This window comes from Tenrec ecaudatus, chromosome 1 (genome assembly GCF_050624435.1).
Source record: "Tenrec ecaudatus isolate mTenEca1 chromosome 1, mTenEca1.hap1, whole genome shotgun sequence".
Lineage (NCBI taxonomy): Eukaryota > Metazoa > Chordata > Mammalia > Afrosoricida > Tenrecidae > Tenrec > Tenrec ecaudatus.
In genome coordinates this window covers 186,562,436-186,582,304 of record NC_134530.1, presented here as the reverse complement: position 1 = coordinate 186,582,304, position 19,869 = coordinate 186,562,436, and the positions used below count along the sequence as shown (strand labels likewise).

Below are 19,869 nucleotides of genomic sequence, written 5' to 3'. Positions count from 1 at the left end.
GCATTGATGGTCTCTCTGCACCCTTTGCTCCTTCTGCCTGCTAGTGTTTGACGCCTTTGAATTTTCCACTGACAGTGATTGTATAGGTTTTTTTTCTAAGCTGAACAGATATATGTTGGCCATAACAAAACAAAAACTTACTTTCTCACAGCTTAGGAGGCCATCATTGTTAAGTGCCAGCCGAGTCAGTTCCCACTGAAAGCAACCCTGTGTAAAAGAGGCCATCACTTGTCTGTCAGTTTGTGTACTGGAGTGGCTTGTGTGCTTGTGATGCTGGAAGCGATGTCACTGGAGACCACTTCATAGAATTTTTCCAAACCAGCGACTTGTTCATAGCAAACACCTTTTTCAACAACAGAAAAGGTCACACGTGGACTTCTCCAGGTGGAATAGACAGAAATCAAATTAACTACATCTGTGGGAAGAGATGCTGCTCAATATCAGCAGCTAAAACCAGGCCAGGGGCCGACTGTAGAAGAGACCATCCATTGCTCATGTGTACATTCAGCATAAAGTAATAGAAAATTCAAACAAATCAAACCCAAACATGACTTGGAGTCTAAACCACCTGAATTTCAAGAACATTTCAAGAACACTAATGATAGAAGACCTAGTGATCTGTGGGAGGACATCAAGACTATTATTCATGAAGAAAGCATAAAGTCATTAAAAATACAGGAAATAAAGAAAAGGTTAAAGCTGTTGTTATAAGAGACTCTAAAACTTGCTCTGCACCGTAAAGCAGCTAAAGCAAATGGGAGAAATGACGTCAAAGAACTGAACAGAGAATTTCAAAGGGCAGTTCAAGAAGACAAAGCCAAATATTATAAAGAAATGCACAAAGACCTCAAATTAGAAAACCAAGAGAGAACACGTCAGCATATCTGAACCAGAGAACTCGAGAGAAAATTCAAGCGCTGAGTTGCGATATGGAAACATTCAATTGGCAAAGCAGTAAATGATGCAGGAAGCACCACAAGAAGATGGAAAGAGCCCCCAACGCGGCTGCGCCATAAAAACTAGGTGACGGTCCATCATGTCGGGAGGTAGCACACGAGCCAGAGTCAATGGTGCTGAAGGAAGAAGTTCAAGAGGCACTGAAACCATTAGCCAAAAAGGAGGCTCCAGGAATTGATAAGCTGATGGTGCCCTAGAAGTACTCACTCGTCTATGGCAGGAAATTTGGAAGACAGCTACCTGGTCAATTGACTGGAAGAGATCCATATTTTCAGAGTGTTCAAATTATAGAACAATAAGATCGTTGCTGAAGAGGATCCAATAATGGTCACAGGACTAGATTGACAGGGAGGGCGAGAGATTCAGGCCGGATTCAGAAGAGGACATGGAACAAGGGATATCACTGCTGATGTTAAATGGATCTTGGTTCAAAGCAGAGAATACCAGAAAGATGTTTTACTTGTGTTTCTTTATGCCAAGGCATTTGACTGTTTGGACCAGGACAAACCATGAAGAGCCTTGAAAGGAGCAAGCATTCCAGAATACTTCATTGTATTCACGTGAAACTTGAATGGCTTAAGAGAGAGCTATGCAAACAGAACAAGTGAATATTGCATGGTTTAAAATCAAGAAAGATGTGTGATAGGGTTATATCCTCTCATCATACTTATTCAATCTGTGTGCTGAGCAAATCATCAGAGAAGCTGGCTTATATGAAGTCGAACGTGGCATCAGGATCAGAAGGCTTATTAACAGTCTGCAGTATGTAATTGCCACAAGCTTCCTGGTTGAAAGTGAGGTGGATTTGAAGCACTTGCTGATGGAGATTAAGGACTGCAGCCTTCAGTATGGATTATGACTAAGTGTCAGGAGACCCAAATCCTCGCAGGTGGACCAATAGTTAATATCATAGTAAATGGAGAAAAGACTGAAGTTATCAAGAATTTTGTCTTGCTTGGATCTACAATTGGATCTTCATGGAAGCAGCAGCTGAGAGATCAAAAGATGTGCTGCATTAGGTAAATCTGCACCACAAGACCTTTTTAGAGCATTGAAAAGCAAGGCTGTTTCTTTGAGGACTATAGTGCCCCTGATCCAAACCATGGTATTTTCATGACCTCACATGCATGTGAAAGTTGGACATTGAATAAAGAAGACTGAAGGAGAACCAATGCATTGAAATTGTGGTGCTGGAGAAGAATGGCCTGCTGAAAGACAAACTCATGTGTCTTGGAAGAAGTACAGCAATGAAGGCAGGGAAGGTCCTCAACGACATGGATTGGCACTGTGGCTGCAACAATGGGCTCAAGAATAAGAACAATTGTGAGGGTGGCACAGGACAGGGCAGTGCTTTTTCTGTTGTGCACAGGGTTGCTATGGGTCTGAATGGACTCCATGACCCCTGATGACAACAACACCAATGTGGAACAGAATGAGACACCGCCCAGCTCTGTGCCGCCGTCCTAACTATTGCTATATTGCAGCCACCGTGTCCATCCGCCTTCTTGACGGGCTTCCTCTTTTTCGCTGATCTTCTACTTTACTAAGCACGATGGCCTTTCCCAGGGGCTGGTCTCTCCTGAAAACATGTGCAAAGTACATGTGATGAACTCTTTCCATCCTTGCTTCTAAGGAGCATTCTGGTTGTACTTCTCCCAGGACAGATGTGTCCTTCTGGTAGCGTTGGTACTTTGAATATTCTTCACCAACACCAGAATTCAAATACATATATTCTTCTTTGGTCTTCCTTATTCATTGTTCAACTTCCACACGCACATGAGGTGACTGAAAATACTGTCTTGGGTCAGGTGCACCTCAGTTCTCAAAGTGAACCCCTTGCTTTTGAACACTTCGAAGTGGTCTTTGGCAACAGATTTGCCCACCGCAATACATCCTTTTACTTCTTGACTTCCGCTTCCACATTATTTGTGGATCCAAATAATGTGAAATCCTGTCAGCTTCAATGTTTTCTCTGTTTATTCTGATGTTGTCTACTGGTCCAGTTGTGAGGTGTTTGGTTTACTTTACACTGAGTTGTTGTGATTCATACTGAATACTGTAGTTTGATTTTCATGAGCAAATACTTCAAATCTTCCTCTCTTTCAGCATGCAAGATTGTGTCGCCTGCATTTCACAGGTGACTAATAAGCCTTCCTCCAATCCTAGTACTGCGTTCTTCTTCAGAGTCCAGCTTCTCTGACTAGGTGCTCAGCACAGACTGAATAAATACGCTGAAAAGACGCAACCTCGACACTAAAAGTTCAAATTCATGGCACCTGGAAGATGCATGACCAGAGTGCTCCTTAGAAGCAAGGATGGCAAGATTTGGTCTCACATGTTTTGAACATGTCAGGAGAGCCCCGTCCTCAGAGAAGGACAGCGTCGTGCTTGGTGAAGGAGAGGAGTGGAGAAAGAGAGGCAGGCCCTCGGTGAGATGGACTGACACGGGGGCTGCAACATGGGCTCAGGCACGAACGGTTGTGAGGACGGCGCAGGACCAGGCAGTGTTTCACTGACTCGATGGCACCTAACCACAATATTACTACAGGGTGGATTTCAGAGAATATCTTTCAACTATTGCTGCTCATTAGTTTCTGATTCTCCTATGATTAATATGTATTACTTATGTATCAAAAAACAATAAAGTCACGATTTAAAAACAAAAACTCCTCCCCCAAACAAAAACTTCATGGCATCTGTTCTAGGGGAAGGCTTACTGTGTCAGGTCACTCAGGTTCCCCGTCAAGTTTTCACGTGTATTCTGGCTCATCACACTGGTACTCTGCATTCTTTATTTCCCCACAACTCCTCCAGCACGTGGCTGTGGACACATGAAACGTCCAACAGCTGTTGATTAGTAGTAGTGTATTCTAATTCCAATTCGATTATGGCCGAACAAGTGGTAAGAGTTACGTGCAAGGCATCCAGGATTACACTCCTTCTAGGGCCCTTGCAAGGAGCGCTGCTGGTGTGGGGGTAGCATGTTAGGCTGCTAACTGCGGTCAGAAGTTGAAAGCCGCCAGCCACGCCACGAGAGAAAGATGAGGCTTTCCACTCGTGTTAGGAGTCATGGTCTCGGAAAGCCACAGGGTCAGTTCTACTTTGTCCTATAAAGTCGCTCTGGGTCAGAATCCACTCGCTGGCAGTGAGTTTGGATTTGGGGTGGGGCCCTGGGACTTTGTTCAGAGCAGAGCCTGGGGTTCAACACTAGGCTGCTAAGCGAAAGGCTGGTGACCTGACTCAGCTTCCCCGGAGAACGATATGGCGATCTGCTTCCCACAGTTGCAGCAGTGGCAACCTCTGGGGCGGCTCTACCTGGTCCTGGAGGGTCCCTCCGGGTTGGAATGGACCGAACGCTAATGGGTTTGTAATTTGCTCATGTTCTGCATCCTCTCTCTCGCAGGAAGCTCTGTCTCCTCTCCTTGTTGCTGGCTGGTGTCTGGGGCTGTGCAGCCGGCCCCTGGAGCCCCGTGGGGGACATCTGCACGGCTAAGCCCCGGGACATTCCTGTGAACCCCATGTGCATTTACCGCTCCCCGGAGAAGAAGGCAGCCGAAGAGGAGGGTCCAGAGCAGAAGATCCCCGAGGCCACCAACCGGCGGGTCTGGGAACTGTCCAATGCCAACTCTCGGTTTGCCTTTACCTTGTATAAGCACCTGGCTGATTCCAAGAATGACAATGACAACATTTTCCTGTCACCCCTGAGCATCTCCACAGCGTTTGCCATGACTAAGCTGGGTGCCTGTAACAACACCCTCAAGCAGCTGATGGAGGTACAGTGGAGGGCTGCTCCCCCAGCCTTCTTCATCCTGGGACCCACAGGCCCCTCACCCAACGCAGGGGCCCGCTGTGGGGCTGGCTCCCTGTGGGCTGATTCCTTTGAAAACCTTTTATTTCTTTAGTTTGTAATTAGGTAAGGAAGTACTCCCTGGCTGGCTGGCTGCTTTGTAAATCCGAGTTCCATAATGTGGAAGTCCTGTGCCACTTCCTCCTCCTGTTCATTTCCTAGGTTCCCAAATTTATTTGGCCTGCTGTCCCCTTTTCATGGAAAAGAAATTATTCATCCCCCACCCGGGGGCAATGGAAAGCTTTTGTACTATAGCTTGAACTCTAGGATCAAGTGTAGGAATCTGCTTTTGCAGCCTACCCCGACCCATACCTCCCCTGGATTTTCCCAGCACCCCTGGTATTGCCTGCATTGGGGATGTTTATTCATTGGTAGATGTTTATTCGTTTGGCCATTTATTCGTTTACTCATTTGACATCTCCTCCGTGGCAGGCATTGTGCCAACATTTCAGAGTAGTGACTCAGTTTCTCTTTTAGTGAGGGGAGAACATAAGAATATATATAGGAATACAAGAAGGTAGTCACTGATCATACTTTTAAGAGGGTGGATGGTATAGTGGTCATGCACTGGGCTGCTAACCAGAAGGTCAGCAGTTTGAAATCAGCAGCCGCTCCTTAGGAGAAAGACAGGGTTTTCTATTCTCATGGAGTTATCGTCTTGGGACCTCACAGGGGCGGTCAGTTCTACTTGTCCTTGAGGGTGGCTACGAGTCGGAATCAAATCGATGGCAGTTTCTTTTTTATTGTACTTTAATATGCCATAGAAATATGAGATTTCTAATCTGGTCTTGGTTTGGGTATCTGACTGGCCTTCTTTAGGTTAGGTTACACCTTGCAAGCAAAGATAATTAACAAGGAGGCATAATGTCCGCACCCCACCCACCCAATAACTCAATATGGTACAGAATAATACTTGAGTCTCTCTAGAGGGCTTGCCTCTGCTCTAGTGACCAGATGTTCACTGACTCTCATCACTTCTGTTCAGTCCTCTGGGATTGATTAACCCAAGTCTTTGCTCTAAAAGAAGCTGTAGTTTGTTCTTTTTAAAAAAAATCATTTTGGGCTCATGCAACTCTTATCACAATCCATCAATCCATCCATTGTATTAAGCACATCTGTTCTTTTGTTGCCATCATCGTTTTCAAAGTATTTTCTTTCTTAAGCCCTTGGTATCAGCTCCTCATTTTTCCCATCCTTCTCTCCCTCATGAGCCCTTGAGAATTTATAAATTATTTTTTTCACATCTTGTACTGTCCGATGTCTCCCTTTATCCCCTTGTTTGTTGTCCATCCTTCTGGGAGGGGATTATAGGTAGGTCATTGTGATCAGTTTCCCCTTTCTCCCCCAACCTTCTCCTTCCCCTCCTGGTATGGCTACTCTCAGTATTGGTCCTGAGGAGTTTATCTGTCCTGGATTCCCTATGTTTCCAGCTCTTATCTGTACTCGTGTACATGCTTTGGTCTAGCCAGATTTGTAAGGTAGAATTAGAGTCATGATAGTGAGGGGGAGGAAGCATTAAAGAACCAGAGGCAAGCTGTATGTTTCATCGGTGCTATGCTGCACCCTGACTGGCCTATCTTCTCTCCACGATCCTCTGTAAAGGGATGTGCAGTTGCTTACAGATTGGTTTCGGGCCTCCACTCTGCCCTCCCCACCCCCATTCACATTATGATGTTTTGCTCTGGGTCCTTAATGCCTGATCCCATCGATGCCTCATGATCACACAGGCTGGTGGGCTTCTTCCATGTGGACTTTGTTGTTTCTCAGCTAGATGGCTGCTTGTCTATCTTCAAGCCTTTAACACCCAGATGCTATATATTTTGATAGCCTGGCACCATCAGTTTTCTTCACATTTCCTTATGTACCTGCTTTGTCTTCAGCGATTGTGTCAGGAAGGAGAGCATCTCAGAGTGCTGGATTATTAGAACAAAGTGTTCTTGTGTAGAGGCACAATGTCCATCTGCTTCCTTAATACTAAACCTATGAATATATGTACATAGATCTATTTCCCCATCATCAAAGATAAGCTGTAACTTCTTATAAGACTATATTCACGTCTTTGAACTTTTCAGTATTGTTTCAAACCTCGCCATATCCTCTATCCCTCTGCCAACAAGAGAGATTATATGACCCTTCCTATACAAAGGGCAAAAGCAGAATACTGTTTCCAAGTTAATCATGCTCTGCAGGTCTTTCTCTCCTGTGGAAGAGATGAACAAAATGCTACGTGTTGGAAAAGTAGGGTATGAATGAGATGAAAGGAAATGATTCATCAACAAGTTTTTGGAAAGACTTCATCCCAGAGGAATTACAAACTGGAGGAAAAATGAGCACTTTTGCCTGAGTGTGTGGGGCAGGGAAGAGGAGAACAGGAGGGGAGGGGAGGGGCAAAAGGGAAAGTAACTTTGCCCATGTTTCCTTCGTGGCGGTGATGATGAGAGACTGGGGTGTGACAGTTCCAGCTGGTCATGCTAGCATAGATCATCTTTTTATTTTTTTTGCATAGATCATCTTTAAGTCCTTTTTGACCCCTAAACTCTGGGCTTATTTAATCTTCTGCTGCTGGCCCAGCTCTTCTTTCTCATCCCCACCATCCAGAATCCCGGAGAAGAGTTGGCCCCTGTAGATGGCTTGAAGGTGGTTTCAGAAGGGACCTCCTTGCTTCCTCTCCCAGAACTACCAACAGCACTTTCCCCATTGCAGCAAGAAAACATCTTAAGTGTTGGTCAAGAGCCCTATAGGAATTTTAGGTGGTATCCCACTTGTTCTTTTCCCCTCCTTTATCCACTTAAGGAAACACTAGCGAAGTGAGCTTTTATGCTGTGCCAGGCATGGTGCTTGGAGGAGCTCACAACCGAGGTGGCTGTAAGTCAGAGAGTGACTGCCATGGGATTCAGCAACCCCGTGAGTCAGATTGCTCCCCAAATTCACTGCCGTTTGGTTTGGCTTCTATAGGTGTTTAAGTTTGATACCATCTCTGAGAAAACATCTGACCAGATCCACTTCTTCTTTGCCAAACTCAACTGCCGACTCTACAGAAAAGCCAACAAATCCTCTGAGTTGGTGTCTGCCAACCGCCTTTTTGGAGACAAATCGCTCACCTTCAATGAAACTTACCAGGACCTCAGTGAAGCTGTGTATGGAGCCAAGCTCCAGCCCCTAGACTTCAAGGTGAGTTGCATCTCTTATATCAGAGTTCTTCCTCTCGAACCAGAAACTGAGGGAGCAGAGACGCAGGGTGGAGAGAGCTGTGCTGAGGGCTGGTTGAGAGGGGACTACAGGTCACAGCCCCCGGGCTACTGATTTTTGTTTGAAACCTGAGGAATCAATGGTATCTACAGTTGAGATTTGGTAGAGGGTCACCAACAAGGAGGAAAACCTCTGAGACGCATGGACAGAACAGCCCTAACAGTAGACGCAAATGTACCAGAGATCACGGACATGGCGCCAAGCCAGGCAATGTTTGGCTTTTTTTGTGTGAATGAAATGCTTTTATTGGGGGCTCTTACATCTCTTATCACAATCCATACGCTCATCCAGTGTGTCAAGCACATTTTCACATATGCCGCCATCATCATTTTCAAAGCCTTCTCTTGCCACTTGAGCCCGGACTTGGGCTTGTTCTTCAGGCTGCCATGAGGAGGAGCTGGCCTAGCAGCAGCCAACAACATGGCTTACTTGGATTATACTGGCTGCTCTGGAAAAGTTTGCTATTTACTTCACATACCAAATTCCAACATATCCTACAGGAGACTGAGAACGCCAGCTCCATACGTATTTTAGGAACCACCGCAGTCAAATATGACTGGTGTTCGCTGCACGTCCCTGCGCCTTGGAGAGTCATAAAGTGCACACACATATTAAGTGTTCCGAGAGGTGCTACAAAGGCGCCTGCTGACGTTACTCTGCCAGCATCGCCAGGCTTTTCTGACCACATGGCCGCTACCCTCCAGCTCCATCAGCTTTTCATGACTATGTTTGGAAATCTCCGGTGAGTTGCGGTTTTCCAAAATCAGAGAAGTTACTTTGTCTTTTTCTCAGCTTGCTTTCTCCTTTCTTCTAGTCTTTCCTTTATTCTTCTTTCTCGTTTGTTTCTTTCCTTCTGTTAATGCTCATTAACTGTATGCAAAGACTCATACTAGTTATTGTGAGGCTTCTCAGTTTGGGCTAGATTGATGGCTTTAAAAAATCATTTTATTGGGAGCTTGTACAACTTTTATCACAATCCATACATATATCCATTATGTCAAGCACATTTGTTGCCATCATCATCCTCAAAACATTTTCTACTTGAGCCCTTGGTATCATCTCATTTCCCCCCCCCCTCCTTCCTTGCCCCTCCTCATGAACCACTGATAATTTATAAATTATTATTTTGTTGTGTCTTACACTGTCTGACGTCTCTCCTCACCCACTTTTCTGTTGTCCGTCCCCCAGGGAGGGGGTTATATGTAGATCCTTGTGATCGGTTCCCCCTTTCCGCCTCACTTTTGCTCCACCCTCCCGGTACCGCCACTCTCACCACTGGTTCTGAGGGGTTCATTTGTCCCGGAGTCTCTGCGTTTCCAGTTCCCGTCTGTACCAGTGTACAGACTGGTGGCTTCTTAACGGAATGTTTGGCAAGGGCCGAGCAGACGAGAAAAAGATCTGCATGCATGTGACCGAAAAGCACGGGTGGCTAATCTGTTTCCTGTCTTCCTCAGCAAAATGCAGAGCAGTCCAGGGTAACCATCAACAACTGGATAGCCAACCAGACTGAAGGGCGCATCACAGACGTTATTCCTCCGGACACCATCAACGAGCTCACCGTGCTGGTGCTGGTTAACACCATTTACTTCAAGGTACTCACAATGGCCTGGAGACACCCGCATGTCTGGCTTCCAAGTGTACATGGTATATAAACTCTCATATACATGTGACAAATTCTGAGTCTAGGTCACTCTACTTTGACATTTGGAATAAAATGATAGAGGTTATTGACAATCCTGAGGTTTTCTCAATTATCTAGAACCACTTTTATAGCAACTCTGAGGTCTAGAAAGGAGGATAAAAAGAGGGCAGTGAACATAAAAAACCCCCCCAAACATCGACACTCAGGAAGGCTGCAGTTTACAGCAGATGAAGTGTGGCCCATTGGTCCATCCTGGGACATGCTTTTTCCTTTCCACGGGCCCTAGGTGTTTAGTCCATAACTGCTGTCCCCAACCATGTTGTCTCTTGGGGTTTCCTGGTCCCCAGAAATGACACAAGCTGCATTACTACAATTTGTATTGTCCTTAACAGCTTACAGAACACTTCGGCATTTATTAGCCCTTTTGTGTATGTGCGTGTGTTATTGTTTGACGTGAACTTGTTATAAGGCGCCAAGTCCATTTCAGTCTCACTTTCCTCCTTTTTCCTTTAAGCCACTCAGACCACTGTTCAGGTTTGAGGGCAAAGGAATCTGGAGGGATTATTACCCCTCTTGGCCCTTCACCAGTGAGATCGTGCATCCTTCTGTCTGATTAAATCTGATTTAAATCCCGACTCTTTCTTTTTGACCTATGAACTTGAGATAATTTACCTGAGTCTTCTTTTTCTATGACACATTTTCGGTATTTATAAAATAGCGGTCATGATAAGAAGACCTGTACAGTTGTTGGGAGGACCGAATAAGTTGTTGCAGTAAGATCCGTAGAGCAGTGCCTGGCTCTGAGTAAACCCCAGCCAAACTAACTCCCTGTCATCTAGTCCGTTGTGACTCACAGTAATCCTATAGCACAGGGTAAAACCACGCCGCGTGGGTCTCTGAGACTGGCCCTCTGCACGGGAGTAGAAAGCTCATCTTTCTCGTGGGCGCAGAGTAAGTGCTCGACAAATATTAGCTATTACTAGCTCCTGGTTTTACAGCTCAATTACTAACGCGTAGAGTAGTTCAATGATTTGTTCCCAAATCAAAGAGCTAGAAAGTATTAAGAAATGACCATTCCACGTTGACATTTCACATTCACTGCATTGAGTCAATTATGAGCATAGCGCCCTTCTAGAACAGAGTAGAGCTGCCTCTGTGGGTTCCCCACACTGTAAATCTTTAGAGTGAAAGCTTTGTCTATTTCCTTTGGGGCCGCTGGTGGTTTTGAACTGGTAACCCCCAGCAGCCCAACTCATTTGCCTTGTATCTCAGGGTCCCTCCCACGCTGAACAGAAAGTCAGTCAGGACTTAACTTCTGCTTCTAGATGACCCCCCTGGGACTATCATGTGTATTTGGCCTGTATTCTTCTGAGGCTCCTTAGGGAGGAGGCTGAGGGTAGGCAGAAAGCAAAGGCAATTAGATTTAAACTTGAGAAGAACTTGAAAGTTGTTTGTATTTTCAGTTTTTATATTTCTGATTACAAAAACAATAGTTACCACTGAAAACCTGGGGGAAGCATAAAAATACAAATAAACACCCACTTATAATTTCATTGCTCCGACACGGTCACTTAATCTTTTAGTATATAACCTTTCAGGTCTTGCCCATCTAACTTAACTACATATAGGTATACACATGTAATTATAGAATGTAAAGATTTCCTGTGTCCATATGTATTTCCCTATAGAGTAGCACGGGGCAATCATGAGGATGGTGCAGCACCAGGCAGTGTGTCATGTTCTGTGGTGCATAAGGTCTCTATGGGCTGGAACGGAATCGATGGCACCTAGCATCATCATAGCTATTTTTGTTCTTGCTTTGTAATTCTGCCACATGTGCTCTTCTTCTAGGGCCTGTGGAAGTCCAAGTTCAGCCCTGAGAACACAAGGAAGGAATTGTTCTACATGGCCAATGGGGAGTCAAGCTCCGTACCTCTGATGTACCAGGAAGGCAAGTTCCGCTTCCGACGAGTGGCAGAAGGCACTCAGGTGCTGGAGCTGCCCTTCAAGGGTGAGGACATCACCATGGTGCTGATCCTGCCCAGGCCTGAGAAGAGCCTGAGCAAGGTAGAGCAGGAACTCACCCCGGAAGTGCTGCAGGAGTGGCTGGATGAGCTAGAAGAGACAATGCTGGTGGTCTACATGCCCCGGTTCCGTCTTGAGGACCGCTTCAGTGTGAAGGAGCGGCTGCAAGACATGGGCCTGGTGGACCTGTTCAGTCCTGAAAAGGCCAAACTCCCAGGTTAGTGAAGGAAGGGCATTCCTCCTTTCTTTGCACCCAAACTGGTGTGACCGAGGCGGGAAGAGTTGGAGGAGAATGAGAAGAGTACGTCATAGGACACCTGAATTCTAACCATAATTCTACTGCTCAGGGGGTAGGATTTCTTCTCTCAAGGCCTCGGTTTCTACATCTGTAGATAGTGGAGTAGCTCAAGAATCTCCACAGTGCAGCAGAGAGGAGATGAGGCTGGGTGAAGACTTGCGAAGGCATTAGAATGCAGAGAAGAGAGACAGATGAGATTAAGAGCTGGTGACATGTGGGTACCTCCAAACAGGCAGAGCTGACATTTATTTTTTGAAGAGCACAGAATTATTTTTAATCATTTTACTGGGGGCTCAAACAGCTCTTATCACAATACATACACACATACATACATTGGGTCAAGCACATTTGTACACTTGTTGCATCAACATGTTGCAAGACATTTTCTTTCTACTTGAGCCCTCGGTACCAGCTCTTCATTTTTACCCCTCCCTCCCTCATGAACCCTTGATAATTTATAAATTATTATTTTTTGTAATTAAATTTTTTTATAAATCTTTTTATTGGGGGCTCGTACAACTCTTATCATAATCTATACATCCATCCATTTTGTCAAGCACATTTGTACATATGTTGCCATCATTTTCAAAGCATTTTCTATTTGAGCCCTTGGTATCAGCTCATTTTTCCCCCCTCCCTCATGAACCCTTGATAACTTATAAATTATTATTTTTTCATGTATTGCACTGTCCAATGTCTCCTTTCCCCCCCTTGTCTGTTGTCCATTCCTCTGGGAGGGGATTATAGGTAGGTCATTGTGATTGGTTCCCTGTCTCCCCCTAGCTCCCTCTTCCCCTCCTGGTATGGCTACTCTCAATATTGGTCCCGAGGAGTTTATCTGTCCTGTATTCCCTGTGTTTCCAGCTCTTATCTGTACCCATGTACATGCTCTGGGTCATGCTAGTGGGTGGAAGAGCTGAAATTTAATAATCTACCCTCTATCTAAACTTCAAAGGGTCCTCATGGGTTCGTGAGGCCACTTGGGATAGAAACATCTAACCTTTACCAAGTTGTGATACACTTCAGTAATGATATTTCATTGGTTTGGTTCCTCTGGGACCCAATCCTTTAAAAATATATTAAAATAGCTTTGAAAAAAAGTTTACAGTTAATTGAACTTACCTTTCAAGATGGGCTAGGTCTGAAAATTAATCTCTTTGTTAAAAATGATACCATATTTTAAGAGTTGAAAGATAATCCAACTACACGGAGTACATTTTTCAACAGGCATAGAATCCCACCAGAACAGGTGAAGCGTGAGAATAAATTCACAGGAGTCAGGCTGAACTTCAGTCCAAAGTACTTTATTATTTGTAGCACATGTTTGTATTTTGAGAGTGACATTAGATAAGGGTCCAGGATTTTTTCCTATTTTTCACAAAAACCCTAAAGACCTTTTAATTCAAAGTGAATTATCTGTCTGTGGGTTGAAGCCAACTTTCTCCCATTTCACGGAGCCTTCTCTGATCTTCCTTCCAGGTATTGTTGCGGAAGGTCGGAATGATCTCTATGTCTCAGATGCATTCCATAAAGCATTCCTTGAGGTAAGCACACCTTCCTTTGCTCTATTCCTCTGCTGCCTTTCTTTTCTCCACTTCATTATTCAATTGAGTCCTGGTAGTGTAGTGGGTTATGCATTGGGCTACTAACTGCAAAGTCAGCAGTTAGACTCCACTTGTCGCTCTGTGGGAGAAAGATGAGGCTATCTGGTGGTCATCTTTTCAGCCTCCAGAAACCCAAAGGGGTGTAATGTTAGGCCGGATTGACTAAAGAGCTTTATACAAGAAGTAATTATTTATTGAGATTATTTATTATTAATCATATCCCAGTCCAACTTAAGTCCGTCAGTCTGACACTAGTCCGTAAGTCCCTCTTCAGACTCCTGCAGCCACATGCGGTGATGCAGAATGCAGGAACATCACAGGCTGGTGGGTGCAAAGTTGGGTGGATCTGATGGTGGTGGTCACATCTCCAGGGCTCTGGCAGTCACGAGGGCCGGCAAGCAGGAAGATGAAGGTAGAGGAGAGGAGGTTCCCAAGGCCCTCCTCATGAGAAAGTCACGCCCACAAGCTCTGGCCGTACTGACAGGTTGAATACACTTTCATTTATCTCCAGGTTGACATGAACTTATGTAACTACCACAGGGCACTTCTACTCTACCCTACAGTCACTAGGAGTTGGAATCGATTTGATGGTAGAGGATGCTAGTAAGGGCCACTGAGAAGCAATTTATAGGAGGTGGAGAACCAGAAGAGTATGGAGTCCTAAGAACTCAGAACAAGTTTTAAGAAAATGGGAAATATCTAGAAAGTGACTTTACCTTGAAGAATTTAGATTGAATAGTGGGGCATGTGCCTAATTGTAATAGCTGAAGAGAGAATAATGGGCAATTGGGGAGTGTATCATTATCCCAAAGTGTGTTTGAGAGAACTAGTGAACTCTACTACATTGCAGAAAACAAAAAAAAATTAGGTTGTCACATTTATCTATATCCTCTTCTTGGGAGATTAGCAATACATGCCATGCAAATTGAAGAAAACTCTTTTGAGTATTATTGAACCTAATATTCCTCCAACTGATTCTCATGGAATCCTTGGTTGGAACAGTAGCGAATGCAGCCTTTGGAACTTCTGGTTCTCAAACAAATACAAACTTAGGTACTTAGGTACTTCTATGGAGCATCCTGATGCCAGATTGGACTACATGCCAAACTGCTAATCAGGTCAGTAGCTTGGGCTGCCCAGCCACTCTGTATCTATACCCATCAAGATTTAAGTCTTAGACCCTGTCCTGTAAGGTCACTAGGAGTCGGAATCGACTGGATAGCAGTAAGTATGGCCACCTGCATTAGTGATCTGAGAAGAATGACCCATGCTTGGAGATTACTGGGTGAGGCCTGAATAGCTCTATATTCACAAAGCTCCTCGGGGAATTCTGATGCACAACTGGATTTGAGAACTACTGGACGAGACTATTCTTTGCGGAGAGCCAGGCAGTGAAGGAAATGAGATGTGTCAGTGTTAGAGAAGGCCGAAGGATTGAGGAAAGGTGGTCAAAGTCAAAGAGAAAGGTTTCTGAGCAGGGAGGGTCCAAACTCAGTGAGAGATTCAAGGTTAGGAGGAAAGTGAGGGATCAAGGATCCGGAAGAGACCACATTAAGTTTAAGGAGGGTCAAAAAATACAATAGTTTGGAAAACAAGGGTATAGTCTGAGAAGATACTGTAATCATAATCTCAATGGTAGAACAGGTAACAAAAATAGCAAGTCTAAAGTGTAGTCATGGGTCTGGTGGAGTGAAGGGATAAGAAATGGAAGCTAAGGCTGTTGAATGCATCAAGATGCTGTAATTAATTAGGTAAGTCACATCATGGCAGGGTGTAAACAAAAAGGCTGTAAGGTAGGTGCCAAACCTTCAAAGTAGAGATATAACTTGTAGGGCGATGATGTCAACGATGGGTAACATAACAGCAGTCTCTAAGGTAATGAGAACAATGTGACTGCTTCAGTGGATTAACGGTCCTAGAAATAACGAGGGCAACGTTAGAACTCCCTTCCAAATGGAGATCTTAGAAAGATTACTCAGGAAGAATGCATAGGACGGTGAGTTTTCAGGGTGTTTTTGTGTTCTCAGGGTTTTAACTATCATGGAATGTGTCCTTCTAAGGACCCCAAGAAATCACCTTGAGGCCTCCGAGTTGCATCTGGAGAGCAGCAGAGGCCGGAACTCATTTTAGCCAACTGAAACCCATTAAACAACGACCCATGGTTCCTCTATAGAACCTGAAACAAAATCACTTTCCTTAAAAACCTTGTGAACCCCATCTCTGAGACCCCAATTGATTGCAGGTTCCCAGGGAGCCTTTATAAATTCAACCAGGCCCTGGTTTGAATAAAACAATTCTAGTCATGGGAAAGACCCAGTCTGCTGACATACTTGGGCTTAAAAGGACCAGGAGATAGGAAGGCAGGAGGAAAAGTGGGGTGGGGTAAGAGAGGGAGAACACGTCTACCCAGCTCCACAAACCTCAGAGACGGAAAGGGTTCTCGCTGAACAGCTGAATGACATCGATTCTAGGTCTCCATGGAAGGTCTTCCTCTCTAGTCCTCACGGTGGATCTGTTTATTAGTCTGATTAAAATAGAATTGTTAAAGGCTGTTACTCCAAGAAACATTTCTCTCACATAGCCAGAGGGCTTTTCTCTTTTTATGGGCCCTAGGGTCCTGAGTGGTTGGCTGGGAATAGTGATCCCTGGGATCCTGGTATTTCAAGAGTAAAACTATCTCAGCTTTGGTGCCCTGAATTTGAGGTAAATTTCCATTCAGAGGCAGATACAAAACAATCCTCCCGCAGTACCATGTACTGTAAAACTTTATGTCCTGTAAATCTTTATGGGAACAGTCTCATCTTTCTCCCGGACAGTGTCTTGTGGGTTTGAACTGCCCACCTTTTGGTTAGCAGACTACCGCTTACCTTACTGTGCCTCCAGGGTTCCTTTATTCTCATTTTTGGGAGAAGGGGCTGTGGAGAGGGTTTTAATACCATGCACAATGGTGCCAGTCATAAATGTGGCAACCTTACGCGCGTCCAGATTTCTAGATCTGGAGTCATCTGAATGGGCCGTCGTACTTATTTCTCCAACACAGGCTTTGGCTAATGCAAGTGCTTTCATCAATTTACTCGATGAAGGAGTAAGAGTAGGGTCCTGGCAGGAACCCAACTTGGCCCAAGTGAATCTAAAAACAAATGGCATTTTGGAGAACTGTCAGGTGTGGATGATTTACCTGTCTAGAAAGAACTAGAGAGTAGCTAATGTGGTTTTGTTTCCCATGTGACTGGCAGGTAAATGAGGAGGGCAGTGAAGCAGCAGCAAGTACTACCATTGGGATTACTGGCCGTTCGCTGAATCCTCACAGGGTGACGTTCAAGGCCAACAGGCCTTTCCTAGTTCTTATAAGGGAAGTTGCTTTGAATACTATCATCTTCATGGGCAGAGTATCTAACCCTGGTGTTAATTAATCTGTTCTTTACACTTCTTCCTATTCTGGTTTGTGAATAAAAGCAAAAATAAATAAAGCTACTCCCTTATCACAATTATGAAAGGAAACTATTTGGAGAAAAAATAAATAAAATAAAAAATCCAAGAAAGGATTATTAAGGCATTTTGTAAAATGTTGTTCCCAGTTGATTTCTACCCAGTGGACACATCTGGGTCAAGAAAGTGAGGGTGGGAGATACGTGGGTGCTTTGCTATGGAAGACAACAGGCACGTTGAAAGGGCAGGGCCAGCGTGGATTTTCAATACCCTATCACATTGCAAGCACATCACTCTTTAGGCTCAGAATAGACTCCAAATTGAGTATTAAACCATTTAATTCTCAAACCATTCACATGCATAATGTTCTTTTACACAGTGTTAAAATAAAGAGAAAATGCATTTTTATACAAACATATTTTCAAGTATACATTAATAGACTTTTCAGATTACTAACCAAGTTGCTAAAGATTTCATTCACATTGTTCTTAAAGCTGTTCAACGAGAAAGCTTTTGCTAAACTGCTTTAAATATGTTCATATAAATCCATATCTTCACTTTCTTTGAACCCCCTCCCCCAATCCCAATTCTCTGCCCTCTTGACCTCCCCCCTCCCCCAACACAAAAGGGCTCCTGGGGCTCTAGGAGACATGCAACCCCACCACGGACTATTGGCTTGTCATCAGGGGCAGGACGGACTCCACAGGAGGAGAGATTGAGAATACCTGTCCAATTAAGGGTGAGAACAAATCCGACATTTAGAACTGATGCCAAGCCAGGAAGGTGACACAGCTGGTGCCTTGGTGCCTTCCCTAGACCTCTTCATCAAGAAGACCCACAGCCTCCGCAGCGCACCCCCGACGTCTCTGACTTGGCAGCTGAGAAACTAACTCTCAACGCTGGGTGTTTCCCCAGTGAAACTTCCAAAATTGGGGTAGGCATTTTGAAAACACTTCAATTTTGGTTGCTTCTCCCCTACTCCCTCCCTTGCCAGGGGGTGAAGGGAATTTAAAAATGGATGCTCGTATTTGTATGTTCACATGGAGGAATTTGGTTAATTTTTCAAGGTCTGACAAGTTCTCCTTCCCCAGCTCTCCTCCTGAAGTAATCTGGCTTCAGAGCCAAGAATAGCCTTTTTTTTTTTTTTTAAAGAATTAAAGTGCATTTTTTTCCCCAGAAAAGGGAGTAGGTAAAAGTGGTGGTTTTTATACTTAAGTGATAATGATTAAAAGGGGGGAGTGAGAGAAAATCCTATTCATATATATAGTTATTTATAGTTAGGGTCATAGTAAAACACATATTCTCTAAGGAAACAAGATGCACAAATAGTCCAGCCCCTGACTTCAGTGGTGTCCAAGTGCTACACTGGCTCACCACTGGCTAGCTGATTTTTTTCTGATGCATCTTTAATGGAGTAATTGCTTCAGATGAAAGATACAAATCTCAAATGCCAGTTTTTTCAAAGGAAAAAAACAGACTGGTAAGTTCCACCAGTTAAAAATACTCTATCCCTTTCAGGGATGACATTTTAGAAATTGATTGTCTGTTTTAATGAGTCCTTCTTGATTACCAAGTGGTAAAAAAAATGCTGTTGGACAGGCTTGCTGCTTACAAACTTTAAAAACTCACGAAGAGGTGGGTCCAGTTGATGCTTGCTGTCAATTCAGACCCGCTCAGGGGAAGCGAGAGTTTCCTAAGATCTCTTCGTTTGATAGCTACCACTAGAATCTTTCTATTTTCCATTAAGGGTTCACTATTTCTTGGGGGAAGGGGTGACCCCAGAGTTTTCCACATAGTAGTAAATGCTACATTTACTGTCTGGCAAAGTGATGGGCTCAAGATGAGAAGGGGGAATTTGTCCTGGAGTCTGGCCTCCGAGTCCAGTGCGATCTATTTTTCACAGTGACCAGTGGGAAGGCACAGTGCCAGGGACAGGTAGATGGGGACAGCTGTCACCCACCATATAAGCACCAAAGAGAACAGTTGGCTAGGTTTCTTTCAGAAGAAAGTGTTTATCTGAAGGAAACCAAGTTTCTGCTACATTGACTTCTCTGTCATTGGACCTTCAGCCTTCTCTCAGAGGCAAAGCATGTGTGGGTCCCACCCTGAAATTATGAGGAGCCAGGCCATCTAAGTGCTCTCCCCATGTACTTCTCCTTTCACTCAGGTATGCTGACATGCTAAATTCAGACTTCAATATTAGGGTCGTCTAAAGCATAAGCCATTGGTTGCTGACTGAACTGGCAAACCCATTTACATTCTACCATCAAATCACAAAAAATGGGCTAAAAGCAGATACAAAGGCAACAGAATGAGACAGAACACATTTCCTTGGTCAATAGTTGGAGGACCTTTTTTTTTGAGGGTCAGGAAAAGTAATAAAGTGGTGAAACTTTGTTAGACTTGGATTTACTTAGTTATTTCAGAAAGAGTTTTCTAGAGCTTTAAGAAGAATCATCAAGTTAACCCACTGGGGCAGAAGAACCTGACTGAAATCCACAGTCCTGATAGAGAATTCCTGTAGGTGTTTGTGGTGTTCATTGCTTAACATAAAGTACAAGTTTATGTATTTCTTTCATCATTACTTCCTCATTCTCATCCTGTTCCTCCATTCTTGTCTCAAAAATCTTAAAATCCAGTGCAATAAGGTTTGCATAAAATTTAGGAAAGTTTCACAGTATTCCACAATGTTCTTCTTCAGTAATGAGAAGCCCAAGGAGCTAGCTACTCTTTCTGGAAGCAAGTCCCAAAACTATTATTGCCTTTTTACTCTACCCACTAACAGGAAGCTTTCAGTGAATTTTCCTAAGGCATGAAA

General features: G+C 44.2%; 1 protein-coding gene across 1 annotated transcript; it reads left to right on the top strand.

The window, feature by feature from the left end:
- Positions 1-4,334: 4,334 nt before the first annotated feature.
- SERPINC1 (serpin family C member 1) lies at positions 4,335-17,035 on the top strand (the record flags this gene model as incomplete). Its single annotated transcript, XM_075527672.1, has 6 exons — positions 4,335-4,730; positions 7,760-7,975; positions 9,508-9,645; positions 11,547-11,937; positions 13,498-13,562; positions 16,859-17,035. Coding segments are annotated over 6 exons (1,383 nt in total), but the record flags the coding sequence as incomplete, so codon positions are not given.
- Between the last annotated feature and the right edge of the window lie 2,834 nt (positions 17,036-19,869).